A 19832-nucleotide genomic window follows, 5' to 3' on the forward strand; every position below is an offset into this window, starting at 1 on the left:
TCACCACGAGTTGATAAAGTTACAAATATCCGAGGCTTGCCGAGGATATTTTTACTTTTATCAACGAGTGTTGATATATTTGATATCAGAAGACACGAGGGTGAGATTCTATTTATCATCGAAAATCACTCTTCTTTAGTTTTCAGGGAAACATGTACATCTGTGAACACCGTACTGCCATTAGACTTGCCGTGCAACGATGTCATAGCATTGTCAGGGCATTGTACAAAATCTACTGTCAAAATTATATCTCCTAGGAGAGCAATATCTGTCCAAGCACTATCTCCTGTGGAACACAGTTTTGGATGATAAACGTAGATAAGTTGTGACGAAATTGCGAACGTTGGCGTGGCTAAGTGGTGAAAGGGTTTGCTCGTTACTCCAAAGATCAGGGTTCGAGTTTGGTTTTAGGCCGCTTTTAACAATATTCCAGCAATATCACGGCAGGGGACACCACAGATTGGCTCCACACATTGTACCCATGTGGGGAATCGAATCCAGGTCTGCGGCGTAACGAGCTAACGCTTTTACCACTAGGCTACCCCATCGCCCCCACTCACTGAAGAAAAAAGCCCTTTGCACTTTCACATTTTTGAATGAAGTTTTGATCCCCCACGCCAGCTTGATCTGTACTTGGCTGGTATTTTTCTAGGACAGCGTTGATCGAATGAGAAACTGTGACGAGAAGGAAAAGACAAACGAGGGAACGTGTGTTCCATGAATAATAAAACTTCATAATATTTACCGACCCGTGAAGATCCGGTGTAGAATAGGTCTTCAGCAACCCATTCTTGTCATAAAAGGCGACTATGCTTGTCGTAAAAGGCGACTAACGGGATCGGGTGGTCAGGCTCGCTGACTTGATTGACACATGTCATCGGGTCCCAATTGCGCAGATCGATGCTCCTGCTGTTGATCACTGGATTGTCTGGTCCAGACTCGATTATTTACAGACCGCCGCCATATAGCTGGAATATTGCTGAGTGCGGCGTAAAACTAAACTCACTCACACACTCATAATATTTACCTCAACCGATATGTTTAATATTTGGCAAATTTTCCTATACTGTTAAAATTAAGTTCACTGAATTCACGATCGACCACTGTCGTGGTATCTGCGTCATCTCCAACCTTCAGTAGAATCATGACTTGGCCACAGTGAACCTCAACAGTCATCGTCACAGTCGTAAATGGGATGCGGTTGTTACACAAGTTGTCTCCCTTGGAGATCAATGATCTTTACGCCCACAGATTCTCCCAACCAATCGATTACTTGGGTTGCTATGCAACGGAAACTGTCAGTGCGTCATTGACAATTACTACTATTATGATAATCGTAGTGACTCCATATTGGACGGAGGTCGGTGTGTTTTGACTCGACATTTGGTATCAGCTTATCAAATCCTTATCGACAATCAACGTCCGACCTGACTATTCAGCAGCTGGTGAAAGTGTGGTGTCTCAGTCGACCCCGCTCAGCCATGTCGCCGTTCCTAGCAGCATGTGCGTGTGCCATATTTGCCCTTTCTGTCGCTTATCCCGACTACCGAGACCTACCAGAAGAACTAATCTACGAGTACCTGGCCTACCGCGACGCATCAAAAGTAAGTAAAATTACTTCTTTACGTGACAGACATTGTGATACAATCACTTAAACAACATATGTTATCTTCAAATACTGACATGGCTGTCATAAGGCAAACGGTATAAGTTCATGTTATCGAAACAAGCATCGCGCTGCATGTAGATATTGGACACCCAACTGTACATAGGCAGCATTCAGGGCGAGTAGTATGTGTAGGCTACATGTCACGAGTGTGTGAGACACTCTATATGTTGTTGTGTAGTAAGTTCACAGTTGTTTTCTGCTGTCTCTCTGTTCGGATGTCATATGTTTTCGAAGGCACTGTTTATTCCTGCTGTAACGAGGCTGGTTGTGTCGCACAGACATTGTAAACAAATGGTTTGTGTTCAAAATAGAGTTGTCTTTGATAATGTGACATGTTTTACAATTGTTCACGTTACAAACGAAAATTTAGATGTTCCTAACCGTCCGAAAACACTTGTCACGAGGATATATAGATACATATACACACTATATATGTACATTCTAAATGTATTCATATGTATCAGTACATATGTGAATCCGATGCGTAATATAGATGACAAACGAAATATATTTCCCAGAGTGGATTAACAAACAAACACCGAGCGCAGTGATCGTGTTCGTGATAACTTCCTTGTACATGCGGATTGGCGTGTGTTGTGTCGCCACAGGTATAGCGTGTCAACGCCAGGTGGGATCGGGAGGAACAGTCATTTGGGCCGATCCATCATATACGTGCGAAGTGTTACCTGTGCAGTGGTCAGAAGGGTGTAGTCGCTAGCTGACCTTTGCAGACCAGTAAAACCCGTACACTCTGTTAATAATTGTGTACGGCGTGTCATGTACGAATTTATATAAACTGCCAGCAAATATGTTTGATGGATGGTAAAAATACATGGTGGTTTATTTGATATGTTTTTCATAGATATTTTGGTCTTTAAGTTTTCGGAATTATTAGTTTGGCTTAATATTTTTGCATATCAGCCGAACGCCGAGGCAGAAAGAAACTATTGTACTGGTAGCAGGATGATGACATGGCTTGTCATGCAACACACACATACACGCACGTACGCACGCACGCACGCACGCACGCACGCAGACAGAGATAAAGATATATATATATATATATTAGTTGACCCATAAAGACACAACGTATTCAAACACACAAAATATTCATAATATTATGTGAGTATGTATGACTTGTAATGTAATCTATAAACGATGAGTTATGCAGTCATAAATATTAATACGCACCATTATAACCTGTGTAATGTATACTCGCCTATCCACACATAGATACATGTTGCTACATTTGCCGTGTAGGCCCAGCTGGAGTCTCAGGGCCCTGTGGTGAACCCCAAATGGCCGTCTTCCTCCATTGAGCTGGGTCAAGTCACTGGGGTGGAGGCTGGGAACGGAAGTGACGTGTTCCTGTTCCATAGGGGCAGCAGGCGTTGGGATATGGAGTAAGTGCGGAGGTCTAACTGATAGCTCTAAATATGGACTTATTTAACTCATCTCTTCTTCATAATATAGTTTTTTTATCAAAGATGATAAAACGTTTTATAGTTGATCTGTAAAGGTCATTCCAAAATTGTTCCCATCAGTGCTAGTCTGGCTCACAGTTCCTGAACAACATTATTTTCCCTTCCTTTCAGCCCTTTCTGCATTACTTAAGTTCTTATTGAAGCAAGTCCTTTTCAATTTATATGGAATTATTGATTTCTATCAAAATTATATATATTCGGATATTTCATGTGATGATGGAAATGTGTTTTGTCAATTATATTTACTAAACAATTAACTAAACAAAAATATTGACTGCGCCAATGTAAGTAACTAAGTATCGACATTGTTTCCCTGCATAGGTCGTTCCTTCCCAACAACACCTACGCCCAGCAGAACCAGGGGCCCATCCCCGAGGACACCATCGTGATCATCAACGGCAGGACCGGCAAGCAGGTGGCAGCCCAGGGAGCTAACATGTCAGTAGCACCTTAAGCACTTCCTTCCTTACCCCAGTAGCACCTTAAGCACTTCCTTCCTTACCTCAGTAGGACGTTGAGCACCTCCATCCTTACCTCAGTAGCACCTAGAACGGTTCCTTCCTTACATTGGGACATTGAGCACTTCCTTTCTTACTTCATTCGCATCTTGAGCACTTCCATCCTTACCTCAGTAGCACGGAGAACAGTTCCTTCCTTACCTCAGTAGGACGTTGAGCACTTCCTTCCTTACCTCAGTAGGACGTTGAGCACTTCCTTCCTTACCTCATTAGCATCTTGAGCACTTCCATCCTTACCTCAGTAGCACCGAGAACAGTTCCTTCCTTACCTCAGTAGGACGTTGAGCACTTCCTTCCTTACCTCATTAGCATCTTGAGCACTTCCATCCTAACCTCAGTAGCACCGAGAACAGTTCCTTCCTTACCTCAGTAGGACCTTGAGCACTTCCTTCCTCAGTACCTCATTAGCATAGGACTTGAGCACTTACCATCTTGAGCACTTCCATCCTTACCTCAGTAGCACGGAGAACAGTTCCTTCCTTACCTCAGTAGGACGTTGAGCACTTCCTTCCTTACCTCATTAGCATCTTGAGCACTTCCATCCTTACCTCAGTAGCACCGAGAACAGTTCCTTCCTTACCTCAGTAGGACGTTGAGCACTTCCTTCCTTACCTCATTAGCATCTTGAGCACTTCCATCCTTACCTCAGTAGTGAGCACTTCCATCCTTACCTCAGTAAGAGGTTGAGCACTTCCTTCCTTCGTCTCAGTAGGACGTTGAGCACTTCCTTCCTTACCTCATTAGCATCTTGAGCACTTCCATCCTTACCTCAGTAGCACCGAGAACAGTTCCTTCCTTACCTCAGTAGGACGTTGAGCACTTCCATCCTTACCTCAGTAGGAGGTTGAGCACTTCCTTCCTCGTCTCAGTAGGACCTTGTGTATTGCTTACCTCACCTTAGTAAGAACTTGAGTACTGTTTACCTCAGCTTTTGACGGTCTCGTCTCAACAGGACCTTATGGTCTGGTTACCTCACCTAGGACTATGTGTACTGTTTACCTTCACCTTCTGTACTACTTAAGTCACATCAGTAGGACGGTGTACTGCTTAACTCACCTAGGACTATGTGTACTGTTTACCCGCACCTTGTGTACTGCTTAAGTAACCTCAGTAGGACATCGTGTACTGGTTAAGTAACCTCAGTAGGACATCGTGTACTGCTTAATTCACCTCAGTATTACTTTGTGGACTGCTTACCTTACCTCAGTAGGTCCTTGTGTACATCTTAAGTCACCTCAGTAGGTCCTTGTGTACGTCTTAAGTCACCTCAGTAGGTCCTTGTGTACATCTTAAGTCACCTCAGTAGGTCCTTGTGTACATCTTAAGTCACCTCAGTAGGTCCTTGTGTACATCTTAAGTCACCTCAGTAGGTCCTTGTGTACATCTTAAGTCACCTCAGTAGGTCCTTGTGTACATCTTAAGTCACCTCAGTAGGTCCTTGTGTACATCTTAAGTCACCTCAGTAGGTCCTTGTGTACGTCTTAAGTCACCTCAGTAGGTCCTTGTGTACATCTTAAGTCACCTCAGTAGGTCCTTGTGTACGTCTTAAGTCACCTCAGTAGGTCCTTGTGTACATCTTAAGTCACCTCAGTAGGTCCTTGTGTACGTCTTAAGTCACCTCAGTAGGTCCTTGTGTACATCTTAAGTCACCTCAGTAGGTCCTTGTGTACATCTTAAGTCACCTCAGTAGGTCCTTGTGTACGTCTTAAGTCACCTCAGTAGGTCCTTGTGTACGTCTTAAGTCACCTCAGTAGGTCCTTGTGTACATCTTAAGTCACCTCAGTAGGTCCTTGTGTACATCTTAAGTCACCTCAGTAGGTTCTTGTGTACATCTTAAGTCACCTCAGTAGGTCCTTGTGTACATCTTAAGTCACCTCAGTAGGTCCTTGTGTACATCTTAAGTCACCTCAGTAGGTCCTTGTGTACTGCTCACTTTCACCTCAGTAGGTCATATGTATGAATGGAAGGGAAAAAATACAATTCCATTATATATTATTATATATCTATGGTTTTGTCGATGTATAAATCCTGTAACCTGGCAGAGTGGCATGTTGCAGCGTATACCACCAATCAGCTGTACATACAGTATGTAGCGCATCTGGCATCGGTCGCCAGATAATGTTCACACCCTCCTTGTCAAGGTGACAATTACAGGAGCGCTATATGCAGCCGTTACCGCGTAGAGGAAACGTCAGCTTTGACAATCGGATGAACATAATCATAACATTTATAAGAATTTATATTATCCCATTGCTGGCCATCCTCTATTTTCAAACCTGTTTAAATTCTTATATCCAACCAGTTGTCTCACATCTCCACTCACATACTCAGAAAATCAAATGTACTACACAAGATATTTAACTGCAGGGCTACAGAAAGCTACACTTGAAAATATGATTTATCCAAAACATTACACTTGAAAATATGATTTATCCAAAACATGTTGATACTTACCAAAATATGATGATAGTTACCAAAACATGAGTAGGCTGGCCTGTTACGAAACACTCACTATGATTCTCGGTTATGGCCCGGGAAAGCGAAATCTGGACCAAACCTCCTCAATTTAGGTGTCGCTTTCGCGGAAACGGTCAAGCTACAGTGAACACTGAATTTAGCGTAAATAAATACGTTTAACATTAGCAAGCCATGGTGAAGCATACGTATTATTTTCTCGCATTTGTGATAAAACATTGTGAATTATAACTGACATTTTATTTTGATGTACATTAGTAGCAAGTTTAAACCAAACTGAATATTATTCACTTTTTAATATATACGGAGATAGGAACTCGTCCAGTCTCTTCGTAGAGCATTTAGGATGGTGTACTCTTGCATAGTTTCAGGACATTATTCCAGCCATTTAGTATGGTGGCTGATTAGGGCCATGGCTTTCTCGCCTTAAAATTCGGAGGCGAGAAAGCAATATCACGAGACGAGAAAGCGATAACACGAGACGACGAAGGCCCTAATCAGCCATCATAATTTAGTGACGAAATCAAGTCTGCATTCATAAACATTTTAAGTCCAAAGTCCAAATGAGTTTTATTTCAAAAACATATTTATTCATGACATTGTTATTTAAAAACAGAAAATGTCATAGCACTTAATTCAAAGGCGCTCAATTCGTTCACAATGATATGCCCGCTCACGAGGGAAAACAGATATCGGTGGTACATGAGTATACATGAAACATCAATTAAAGTGTTTACAAACAATCTTAAAATTAACTTGGATACATTTTAAGAGTACATATTTTACTTGAAAAAAGTTGACGGAACTTTGACAAATTCGGCCAGGAACAATAAGGTTCTTTTAACAATGATCATAATTCCTTACATGAATTAATAAAACTTAAGTTAAAGGTCACATGCAACCAAAAAATCAAACATAATTAAAACACAATTATCACTTCTTCATGACACATAATATGCATTGCTGATTATGAAAAAACAAATAAACAAAATTATAAGCGTATAATCGCAAATCAAAAGTGCATGATTTTGTACTTGGGTTTACCTCCCTCGAAACGAAGCAGCCGGGATACCGAACCCAGTCAGAGCGGGTGGGTGTGCACTCAAGTGTAACGGCTGGTTCATTAGCAGATGCCGTCTTCACGGTTCATTGTGTGTGTATATATAGAGATGTTGGGTTTTGTAAATACATGCTCATTTTTTGTGTATAACATTTTGCAATCAACAGACATCATAACATGTCATGTGTTTAAGTATCACACCTGCCTGTCTGTGTAATTACATAATGTGACAGAGACCGAACTCGGGCCATAAATCAATGCGTTTTGTTTATGGTGTATAGCCTGATTGGTGCTAAGTTCAAATTGCATGTGGTCAGTGATCGCAGTTGTGTATTGAATATTGTCATTAGCAGACAGGCAGGCAGACACACAGGTGTCAATAAAACAAGACATTGAGTTTTGTCTGTGACAGTGACATATCTATATCACAGTTATAAATTGTGTCAACGCTAAATAATGACATTGCTTTTAAGTATCGAACTGAGAAAGTGACTCGGTAAGAAGAACGTGTGGTGAAATAGACAAATGAAATTATATAAACAGTTTATTTACTGTCATAACATATAAAAAGCTCGCGCCTGTGAGATATCAACAAAACATTATGAAAATAGCTCACACCAAAGCCTTCACCGAGTATTCACCAGACAGCCCGCTTCCTAGTTGCGCGAACCTATTTCACTGCGCACGTGTTATGAGCGCAGCCAAGCTGTTGAAACCCGTATTCCCCAGAAAAGTCTGGGGAAAATTAGTGAAACGTTTGAACTCCGATTTCGCGCGTTTTTTTTCATCGCGTTATTTTTCAACTTTATAAGTTGAATTTGCATTTTTGACGCTTTGTTTCGGTAAGACCATACCGAAAGGTATCAGAATCTGCAAAGTTGTGTTTTACGTTGCATGTGACCTTTAAGTAGGGTCACGTACGTGCTGTAACTTGAAGCTTCATCTCAGTTAAGCGGCTCACAGATCGAGTATTGGGGTCGTGCGCTAATCTGAAGTACGGTAATCCGATGTTTTCATAGCAATTAGCTTTCGCGGCACTTCTAGCACAACTTTTTCGCTTTACCGGGAATAGGGAATATTGAAATTTCGCTTTCCCAGGCCGACACCTGATTATCTGTTTGAAATGTATCACCATCGAATAACCATTTCTTGTTTTCTTTCATTGTAGCGCCAATAAAACAAAGGCCAATAAACATATACTTTCCCCCACACACTTGGATACCCAAGGATGGCTGTCATCTACAAGTCTGGACATATGTAGTAATCGATATCAAAACGACTAAAATGTCAAAACACACCCTGTATCATCAACAGATACTTGAATACAATGGAAATAACAGCATCGCGAAAAGCTGATCTTTATAACAGTGTCTCTGTACATATGTACATACAACTAACCTACTTCTCTGACAGTGACGTGTTTCTATACGACAGGTTCTATCTGCCACACGGCCTGACACTTGATAACCATGGCAACCTCTGGGTGACTGACGTCGCGCTCCACCAGGTAGGTCACGTGACATGGGCCCCGGACTGAGTGTTGTCAGAAATGCTGCAACACGTAGTAATGGTAAAGTCTATTAAAAACACACACTGCCAGATTGTGTTTTATGTTTATAAGATGCTCATTATTGTCATTACCTTTGCCTGAAATAGCATCATGAATTCAGACTTCAAAACAGACAGTTCTATTCAGCATTAGGCCTCGGGCCTACAATACGTACACAATTCCAATATAAACATTTTTGACAAATTGTATATATTGATAGTAAGATATTTACTACGTGCACACAAGTGTGTGTGTGTGTGTGTGTGTGTGTGTGTGTGTGTGTGTGTGTGTGTGTGTGTGTGTGTGTGTGTGTGTGTGTGTGTGTGTGTGTGTGTGTGTGTGTGTGTGTGTGTGTGTGTGTGTGTGTGTGTGTGTGTGTGTGTGTGTGTGTAGGATAACATGTGAAATCCATAGTGCAGAAAACTAAAAGCACAACAGACACTACAATCTGAAAACGTTTTGTCAAAGTCTAAGTGGAAAGAATGTTTTCCGAAGTCAGTATATAAGAATCTATGTGTTTGTTGAGAGGCCGTTCTGTCAGCATGTGTTGCTGGAGTCGTGTGATGTATTCTTTGTGTTCTTTTAAGGTCATGAGATTCCCAAAGGGTGCGAAGGAACCGGATATAGTCCTCGGCGTTAAGTTCCAGCCCGGAAGTGACTACACACATTTCTGTAAGCCAACAGATGTCGCCGTAGCCAGTAATGGAGACTTCTTCGTCGCCGACGGGTAAGGTGTTTTGACAGGTTGCCCTTGCGCGTAAATATCCCTCTCCTCAAATACATGGGCCCTTTGCCCCTTTCGGTAACAACATATGCATGGATCCTTTTGGTAACAACGTATGCATGGATCCTTTTGGTAACAACATATGCATGGATCCTTTTGGTAACAACATATGGATGGATCCTTTTGGTAACAAGACCTAGTAAACAGCCTAACACCCAAGGTGGTCTTTTCTTTATTACTACAAACTTCAATATTCTAAGAAATCTTTTAATGTAAACCTGCTTGTTTTATCAACCACTTCGTTTGTTTCAGTTACTGCAACAGCAGAATCATGAAATATTCCAAGGAAGGAAACCCCCTGAAGACTTGGGGCGAAAAGGGTGAGTACAATGCTTTAGAAAATAGAATACAAATATATGTGTAACCAACTACAGTTTTGAGGTATTTACGAAAATGATTAATTATCTACATGTTTCAACCGAGCTTTAATACATATATGTGTTGCAATGAAATGTTAATGTCTACGGGTTGGGTCAGGTTTAGACTTAGGCTTAGTCTCTGAATATATATAATTTTGAAAGTAACAAACAAGCCCATTTATATTGAAAGGGAGCCCTACGGAGACCTGAACCTGAGGAAATCTAGACTTGCTTTATTTAGGGCTTTAGCATTGCAGAGAGGGCTTGGCAGTATAGGGAAATTAATGTAGTTCAGGGACTGTGAGACAGACTAGGTCAGGTTGTGTGGAACTTTTATGGGGAACACTGCCCGCCGCAATAACAGGTGCCCGTTTGTACCAGAAGGGCCACAGGTGCTCAGTCGCTGAACCACATTATGTTCCCTTTCGCCAGGCCCTTCTGCAATACTAAAGCCCTAAATGAAACAAGTCTATATTTTCCTCAGGTTCTGACTCTCCCAGCTACCTGGAGTTCCTTTCCAATTTTAATAGAGTTAGTTATTTTTATCATAATATATATATTCAGATACTCAGTGTTAGTCTATGGTGTCCCAGCCGTCTAATGGAGCGCCAGTTCGAGTACAGTTCCAGTTAAAGACGTGCCAATCCCATCGTGGGTTTGATTCCCAGAATCGCACTGATTATGTTTCCAGATTTGTCCTCACCATACAGCGGCTTGTAGTTTCACTAGACTGGTAACGGTTTAACACCTGGATCAGTTTCCCACTAAACCAAGCTGACACCCAGTGATACATCTGAAATAGTATTCAAACTGGCGATAAACCCAACACACTCACTCATTCACCAATATTCCAAACACTTGTGATGTTCCAGCGAGCGGCAGTCTGGCGGACATGGCCCTTCGGGTCCCCCACAGCCTGGCCCTGGTGGAGAAGGAGGACATGATCTGTGTGGCCGACAGAGAGGACGCTAGGTGAGGAGAGGAAGAGGTTTAATGGCACCATACGTGTTACCTAGCCGCGAAGATCTGTAACATACATGTATGTTATATTTGGGATTACACTTTCTTAGTAAAGTACATATTATAGTACTTTTGTACACCAAAAGTACTAGAATCTGTACTTTACTAAGAAAGTGTAATACCAAATATAACATATGTTACATTTGACCACTTTCTAAATGGCATTGTGTATTTCATAGCTTTCGGCGCGAAGATCTGGGTTAGAATTGGTCTTCAGTAGCCCATGCTTGTCGGAAGAGGTGACTAACAGGATTAGGTAGTCAGGCTCGCTGACGTGGTTGACACGTGTCATCGGTTCCCAATTGCGCAGATCGATGCTCATGCTGTTGATCACTGGATTGTCGGTTCCAGGATCTATTATTTACAGACCGCCGCCATATAGCTGGAATATTGCTGAGTGCGGCGTTAGACAACAAACCAACATGTAACCCAGCACTGAATACTTCCTGTAACATTAAACACCCATTCGACCTTGACATTGAAGGATGATTTAATTTTATTGGTTAATTTTACTGAACTTGCAGCAGTTTGAGTGAGAATTACTTTAGACTGCATCAGTGCACTGAGTGCTTGCGCATGAAAAATAAATCATGCATAAATTACTGGAGGCATTCAGTTTTTAGAGACATTTTTAGAGCAATGTACCTCTAAACTGAACAAAGAATACGATTTTCTCCTAAATATTTTTTCATTGTGTCAAAGGGTATACATAATTCATGCTTTTTAATCGCAATATTACCATTTTCAAAGTAACAACAATTCTGGCGTAGTGCCCCCTCTTACTCATACCCACTCACACAAGTCCCTTGCCTCCTGTGGAAGCTGGGTTTATGAAACCATACAGTTACGTGTGACCTCACTGATAAAGTGTCTTGCTATAGACAGTACGTCGGTTCCTATGTCATATATATATCACCTTTACCTGCAGAGTCCAGTGTTTTAACGCCGGTTTGAAAGACACCACCAAGACTGGACAGTTTATCAAGACGCTGTTCCCTCAAAACGCCATCGGCAAAGTCTACGCCATCACATACGACCCTACAGGTAGGAAATATTACACATGTCGACAGTTATCAAGAAGACGGTACTTTTTCGTTTTTGTTTTGGAATTTTGATGTGTAAAACATTTCGTCGGTAGATCGATATCAAATACGAAAAGAAATGCATTGTACAGGAGTTTTTAATCATCCTTCATCTGATTGTATGGGTATGTTGAAGAAAATCTGTTTTAGTGATATAAAAATCACCGTCGGTGGTAACACAACCTTGTCAGTCCGATTTTCTGAAGTTCTATTCGTAAGGTTGGCTAATCCTGAAACCAAGAGGATGACGCATAAGGAGTGAAATAGGCTGCTAAAGTAACTGTACATATTAACTCAAAATCCATTTATTCAATATTTGGAAAGAGACTATGAATACAGCAACATAAAGCGCATGAAACCTAGAATTCTATTCTTTGTACAATCTGCTGTGGGCCCGGTGACACCAATTTGCTCTTTCCTTCAAAGAAACAAGATGTGTCAGGAGTAATGGTGCTTTAAATTTAAATGTACCCTATATGTCTCGAACCTAAGATGTAATGGTGGTAAATTATTATTAAATTAAATTTATAATCGTTTGGTCTAGAAAATGTGTTGCAGTTCTGGCGACCGAATGGGATGTGATTTTTCACAATCAGAAATGATTCAGCTTTGATTTAAACCCGGTTGTCATCAGCTGCTTTGCGTGACAACCGTGCAGGGGCCCTTTTAAGGTGCAACATATCGCGTCAGTTATGGTAATATTTTAACCGATAACTGGATGGCTTAATTTAATAATTCTGGTTTGGATTGACCGATTTTCATCGAAATAGTAGTGTTCAGATCATGATTTAAAATTGTGGACAAAAATATTATATACTGAACCACAAAAGAAATGTCGCACCGATAGCGGTTTCTTAAAGCACACACTTTAATTCACTCTAATTAACAATCAAAACGGAGGATTGAGTTCAAACTTGACAAATATGGTTAAGACATGTTCGGAAATCACATTTAGAGTTCACAGAAACAAAATCACAAAAAATGGTACAATTGAGATACCTCAAAGTCAGTATCGTGTGTGGCCTCCATAGGTATCGACGACGGCGTTGCATCGTCTGTACATGGAATGAATTAGCCGGTTGATAGTCCATAGGCACTTGGGTCCATACTCTGTGAAATGCCTGATCGAGTCCAGAAGCAGTTGTCGGCCTTGGGTGGAGGTCATTCTGTCTTTTTTAAATCTTGTCCTAGAGGTGTTCTAGTGCTGACCCTATTGTAGGGTTTGGATGCCATGTTGTCTGAGGAGTCCAATGTTGCTCTCGCAGTGTGGGCGCGAGGGTTGTCTTGCTGGAAGATGTGATTTCTGTAACGTCCAAAATGTGGTACAACGTGGGGTCTGATGACTTGGTCAATATAGCAAGCAGCTGTCACGTCATTTCCTCATCTTGGACCGAGACTCTGGAACACCATGGTGCCAACTATCTGGTTCAGACCGATTGCACCCAACACCATGATGCTTGGACCACCCCACGAGTCTCTTTCAACAATGCACTCATTGGAAAACAGTTTCACCACGCCTTCACCTTACTCTCACTCTGCCATCGACTGTCGACACACAATATCGGCTTTCATGACATAAAAGCACAGTTCTCCATTGTCGATAACGCCAATTTCGATGCTGAGTTTCCCATTGCAGTCGGTTTTGGTGGTGATGAGCAGTGAGGACAGGACTACGATATGGTCTGTGACAGTAGAGGTTTCTTCCGTGCAAACGTCGACGCACTGTATCGGAACTGAGGGTCTGTTGTGAGTCCCAGTGGTCTGGCGTGCTGTTTACGTCGCTCTGTTGAAGCGATCCTGCAGATGGTGTCGTTGTTGACATTGTGATGTTGCTGAAGGTCGCCCACTACGTGGACGTCTTGGGTGCTGTTAGTGACCTGATACCACCCCTCCAGTCTGTAGATTGTCCTAACATGAACATTAAACTGATTGGCTACCCTCCGTGCAGTCTGGCCAACATGCATTCGTCTCACGACTTGGTTCCTCTGATCTCTCGTCGTGGCATGGCGATTGTGTCAAAATCAAAATGATTTCAGGCGAGTTTGAGATCGCGACAACATTACAATTTGCGACATATTTCGTGTCCGTACATTATACAATGCAGTTCTTGATCCCTGATTCCTGGATTCAATCAATAACAGAATACATGTGTATCTGTAAAACTACTTGTGATCGAACCCTGCTTAAAGCTGCATTACTCACAGGTACTTACGCACAGTATTGTTATACTAGAGTTCTTTGAGGTATGCTTGTTTTCAAATGTATTGCGATAGTATTCTAAGCAACGCTGCAGGTTATCTGGAGGTCTGGAGACGTATCAGCGCATTAACGCCTTGAACAGATACCTTTCACCTTTTCTCTATTTGGATAATGTGGGAGAATTCAGAAACATAGGTATGGTGTTGAAAAACCAATAAGCAGATCCGGGGCATGTTTAGATCCACAATTACAGGATCCTGCCATGCTGTACGAAGCGCAAGTCTCTGGAAATAGTAAATTTTGATAGAAATCTACTCGGCATCAATAATGAAATGGTCAAGCTATTGGTAACACTATTTCTTAAAAGTTGTAAAATCTTAGTTTTTGTTTGAAATACCTTTAAATTGTAGAGTTTAAACATATCTTTCTCATCAAATGCACTTTCTATTAAAACTGACCTTTGACCTTACCAAAATATTTTTGCGATGAGCATACATATAATATTATTGTCCACAATTTTAACTCATGGTCTGATCATTCCAAAAACAACTATTTTGATGAAAAGACAGTCAGTCCAAACCAGAGTTATTAAATTAAACCATCGATTACAATATTACCATAACTGCAATGATATGTTACACCTTAAAGGGGCCCCTGCACGATTGTCACGCACGGTAGCTGATGAGAAACGGCTTTAAATCAAAGCTAAATCATTCATGATTGTGAAAAATCACATCCCATTCGGTCGCTAGAACTGCACCACATTTTCTCCATTTGGAGGGTCTGGCTTCTAGACCAATTTCATCATTGAATACAATATATTTATTATAGCAAACCTTTTCATCGTCTTTGCGCAGACATTAAAATGTGTGGGCTTGAGGGCGTCCCATTATACATGCATGATCGCTACAGAACTAAGGACTGCAATCAACTGGCCGTGCATCCTTCATGCATCAATGTTACGTTAAAAACGAATCGTCATATTATACTAGTTATAACCTATGAAAGAGTGGACACATATGTGGATATGATCATTGTGGAAAACGGCGTTTATATGACATGTTTGTCCCAGTGTACACTGCATGGCTTATTTGATTCACTCTTGACCTAAAGAAACGTGTCTACGACCGATCGCTCGAGTCTTTCTGCACCCATCCTGGGTTAACATAGTTGTGAAATGAAGGCAGGTTTTATCCCGTACATGACACGCTGATGTACGGATCCCTGGTAGGTTTATGCCCAGATGTTTCCTGCCGGAACTACTGTGATAGTTAGATCATTCGGTCTTCACAGGGCAGACTTTGTTGACACAAGTCAAACTCAGAATAGACTTCAGTTAACGTCTGAGTCAACTGTGGGTTGTGGTGTATACAGTACTCACTATAAACTTGGATGACATCATACCATGACACATAGGGTTATTTACTGCTACCCATAGTCCCTTTCAGCAGTTAAGACCGTGAGGTACGGATGGGGGTTACTTCTTAACGTCAATACTTCACTCTCTTTTGTACAGCACGTTACTTGTAGCAGTGTATACGCAAGACCATGAAGTACTGGTGGTAGTTACTTCCTAGCGTCAGTTTTTCACTGTATTGTGTACACTACGCTACTTTCAGGAATGTGTACACAAGACCATGACGTACTGGGGATTGATACTTACTGGAGACCAGTAATTGGAATACTGCTGACTGGAGTAAACCCGTTCATCTAGAAATGTTTAAAATTATATTCAGTGTTACTGCCCTGACCAAAGTGACCACAGAAGTTTGTAACACAAACCAAACTGGCATCAAGGTATATTCTGTCACTGACGGAGGCTTAGTTCAATATATATTCTCCAAGGGAAACCACATGGACTCCAATTAATATTAACAATATAATTTAGATTCGCAAATTCTTAATTGAAATGCAATGCATTCGCTGAAGCCGTGTGTTCAAAGCTTTGGTATAGGTACTCCTTGATGTCAATACACAGTTCTGCTAGCCGTTGGTATAGGTACTTCGTTGATGTCAATACACAGTTCTGCTAGCCGTTGGTATAGGTACTTCGTTGATGTCAATACACAGTTCTGCTAGCCGTTGGTATAGGTACTTCGTTGATGTCAATACACAGTTCTGCTAGCCGTTGGTATAGGTACTTCGTTGATGTCAATACACAGTTCTGCTAGCCGTTGGTATAGGTACTTCGTTGATGTCAATACACAGTTCTGCTAGCCGTTGGTATAGGTACTCCGTTGATGTCAATACACAGTTCTGCTAGCGGTTGGCTGGATTCCCCATTTACTCACATGATGATGAATGGTCTACATTTTCTAACACACAGCGTCGGCTGAAGTGAATCGCCATACAGTGGTGTTCCATTCTATGGCCTTCACTTATTGTCAGCCACTTTTATAGATTGGGTGGTCGGACTTGGCTACCGAGTTCACAACTGCATTTACCCCTCGCGAGTGCTTCATGATAGTTACAAACGTCCACGAGTTATATATGATTAAATATAAAAAAAACTAAATATTGTTAAAAAGCGGCGTTCATTTCAACTCACTCTCGCTGTTGTCGTCGTGTAGGTGATGTCATCTATGCCGTGGTGCACCCAGAGACGAACACAGACCACGCCCGTGGGTACACCATCTCCCTGGACGGGAAGGGGCTGGAGGAGTGGTGGATCGACAACACGGTAGGGATCTTAACACTGGTTGAATAGGTCTGATGAACTTCACATGGGTACGGTTTTACTTTGCAAGTAGATGTAATGCCTTTCATTGTCTACTAAAATAACCCGAGAATCATAAGATCGCCTGTGGTCTACTGGACAGAGCGTCTGACTGCAAGGCAGCTCGGCATATAACAAAAACTGGTCTGCTTGGAGTCAGCATTGAACCAGGGCAAAAAGGGACCGTTCATAATTTACGGCTAGGGGTGATTATGATTTTTATGGAGAAGCATGTACAATGTGAATGAACCCCTCTCCCCTCAAAGATTTGTTCAAAGTGGCTCGACTCCCCCCTCCATGTACAAAATCAATGACCCATCACCCCTTCCCATAATTTTTAAGCATAATATTTTGATATAAAAATTGCCGACTGACGCGCGCACACACCAGTACATGTGTACAAAATAGACGACCCCTACCTTCCCAGAACAAAATGGGTGGCACCCCCATCCCCCCTCTAAAAACCAAAATCACCCCCTAGCCATATATTATGAACGGTTGAACGGTCCCTCAGGACATACCTTTCCGTAAAGATTCGGGACCAGATTTATTAGTCTCCAGTAATCCATACTTGTCCTAATGGACCATAACAGGCGACATAAGGATGTTTTAACCAAATATACTGAACAATAGAAGTTAGGGACGGGGAATACCTTTCTACGGTGGCATGCGTTATCCCCAGATCTTCCCTGTTCGATATAGTTTGTCTCCAGTCAGGTCGTAAGTACAAATATGCGATTGATTCTCTTCGTTCTCATTGTTGAACGCATTTATTGTCAACAGCACCAGAGCTTGCCACACGACGTCTCCGTGTCCCAGGATGGTAGCGACATCTACGTGGGTGACATCGCCAGGGACACAGCAGTCAAGCTGGAACGGTCGTATCCAGTTGTGTCCAAGCCGTACATGGGATAGATGACAATATTGGAGGTGTCGGGATGGGATGTGGGATGGTGTCGGGATGGGATGTGGGAGGTGTCGGGAATCCTGCAGTTGTAAGACCGGCGTGTAGAAAAGGCTTTGAGAATAATACACTGTGAAGAGGAAAGTGGCTGTAGACGGGTGTGGTATTGGGGAGGGGAGGGTGGTAGCTGAATGGGAGAGGGAGACAGGTGCAATGCTTGAGAGGAGAGGAAATATCTAAAATGACAAACTATGGAAGCTGTTCAAGGTCAGTCAAAATATTAATTTTCCCTTAAACTGAATACAACCGTTTAAATAGTAGCGAATGGGAATTGTGATGTATTAAGGATATGCTTCTATAGTTTGTCATAATGAAGGAACGATCTTCAGTAAATTTATTTTTGTTGTTAAATTGATATTTTATCTAAACACACGCTGTGATTGTAGGTGTAGATGAGCACTTATAACACATTCCCGACAGTATGTGTCCTGTCGTTTGTTAACTGTTATAGCACATGGGATTGTCAACAGCAGCCTCACTATAATACGTCACGAAAATAACTTCAAATGTCAGTAGACAGACGCACATGCCACATATAATATAAAAGGAAGACGTAATTATCTTTTATTAGGTCCCATTGTATGCAGGATTCTAAAATGATAAAAAAATGATTCAATTTGTAAATGTTTTCAGGAGTTGGGTTTCCTGCAAAAATGACACATCAAATTAGCACTAAGTGAATTAGTTGTCCTGTCGTTGTGACCAAACTGATTGATGATGCTACAACTGAACTGTGTTTGTCTTCGTGTGTATCTAATGTTGTGCTATATATCTATCACGTAATGTCCTTTTCTCTTCTCAAACTAACAAAATGCGCTTTAATCGTTGCAATATTATCATGAAATATCGTCTAATATTAACACTGTACAATATGATGCACCGGTTACCCAACACATACATTCTGGCCATTTCCACAAAACACCCAAAAATTACACAATCTCTTATCCACCACTTACATACCACACTCGTACTTGTATCACACATGTACCCTGTAAGCTATATTCTTTCACACATTCATCTTAATTCCAGCATTGTCATGAAAAATTAACACTAACATTTCGACATTATACCAAAGCTCTTCTATATTAACATACTCACAATAGCCAATTCTATTTCCAACACTCGCAACCTGATAAGCTTTTCCTAACACCTATCCCACCTTAGCCAAAATCAAAACTTCAGCTCCAATGGTAACAGTTGATACATGTGTATACACCACAACTACTACTTAACAGCGCGGTTTTCCAGTAGTATATACAATTCAGGCTGCTACATTGTATCCACAAGTAACATTTGATCGTAACTATAGACCATTTCATCATGTTCAGCACGTTAATATCATGTGGCCGTGAGATACATGCGCTTCTACATGTCACGTTTATTTATGTTGAAATACTGTTCAAATAATCTCATGTTGATGTTGCTGCTGTCCTGTCAAAGTGACTAGAAGCATTTTCTAAATGGACCTTTCCTTGGTGTCACAGCTGTTGAAGATATATCCTGATTAAGTTGCGCTCTCAGGGATAGTATGAGAAAGGCATCTTCTCAAAAATATTTAACATTTGACAATTTCAACAGTTCAAGGCCAATAAATCGCAACATTATAACAACTTCCAATGAATCTGTAGATATTTATCACGTCTATTTTTGTTGTTAAATAAATATATGAAATAAAGTCAAATTTAAGTTGTCTGATGTTTTGTTTGCTTTGCACATACAAGTAAGTTTTGAAAGGTTAGCCTCAACATGGCCGTATGAGAGTAAATGAGGGAAATGGCTTTCTCCCTCTATTGAACAGCGGCAGTTGGTGGAAGCCCCAAGTGGAATAGACGTGGAAGCCCCAAGTGGAATAGACGTGGAAGCCCAATAGACGTGGAAGCCCAATAGACTTGAACAAGCAGAGTTTTGTGACAAAGTATCATAATATACTAAACAAAGAAACTTCACATTTGG

General features: G+C 41.4%; 1 protein-coding gene across 1 annotated transcript; it reads left to right on the forward strand.

The window, feature by feature from the left end:
* Positions 1 to 1318: 1318 nt before the first annotated feature.
* On the forward strand, positions 1319 to 19569 carry LOC124291116 (peptidyl-glycine alpha-amidating monooxygenase B-like). The gene is made up of 10 exons (XM_046728015.1): positions 1319 to 1604; positions 2930 to 3072; positions 3475 to 3591; positions 8641 to 8713; positions 9343 to 9482; positions 9792 to 9859; positions 10771 to 10870; positions 11847 to 11962; positions 16770 to 16879; positions 17699 to 19569. Exons 1-10 carry the CDS (start codon positions 1482 to 1484, stop codon positions 17828 to 17830), a joined length of 1122 nt encoding a protein of 373 aa, XP_046583971.1. The 5' UTR covers positions 1319 to 1481; the 3' UTR covers positions 17831 to 19569.
* The last annotated feature ends 263 nt before the right edge of the window (positions 19570 to 19832 follow it).

This window comes from Haliotis rubra, unplaced genomic scaffold, assembly GCF_003918875.1.
Source record: "Haliotis rubra isolate DU_JTF1 unplaced genomic scaffold, ASM391887v1 Scf482, whole genome shotgun sequence".
Taxonomy (NCBI): domain Eukaryota; kingdom Metazoa; phylum Mollusca; class Gastropoda; order Lepetellida; family Haliotidae; genus Haliotis; species Haliotis rubra.

Excerpts from the sequence above, each read along its gene's own strand:
- LOC124291116 (XM_046728015.1), top strand. The coding sequence starts at position 1,482 with ATGTCGCCGTTCCTAGCAGCATGTGCGTGTGCCATATTTGCCCTTTCT. Across the intron at positions 8,714-9,342 it reads CTGACGTCGCGCTCCACCAG|GTCATGAGATTCCCAAAGGG; the intron begins GTAGGTCACGTG and ends TGTTCTTTTAAG. Across the intron at positions 10,871-11,846 it reads GCCGACAGAGAGGACGCTAG|AGTCCAGTGTTTTAACGCCG; the intron begins GTGAGGAGAGGA and ends CTTTACCTGCAG.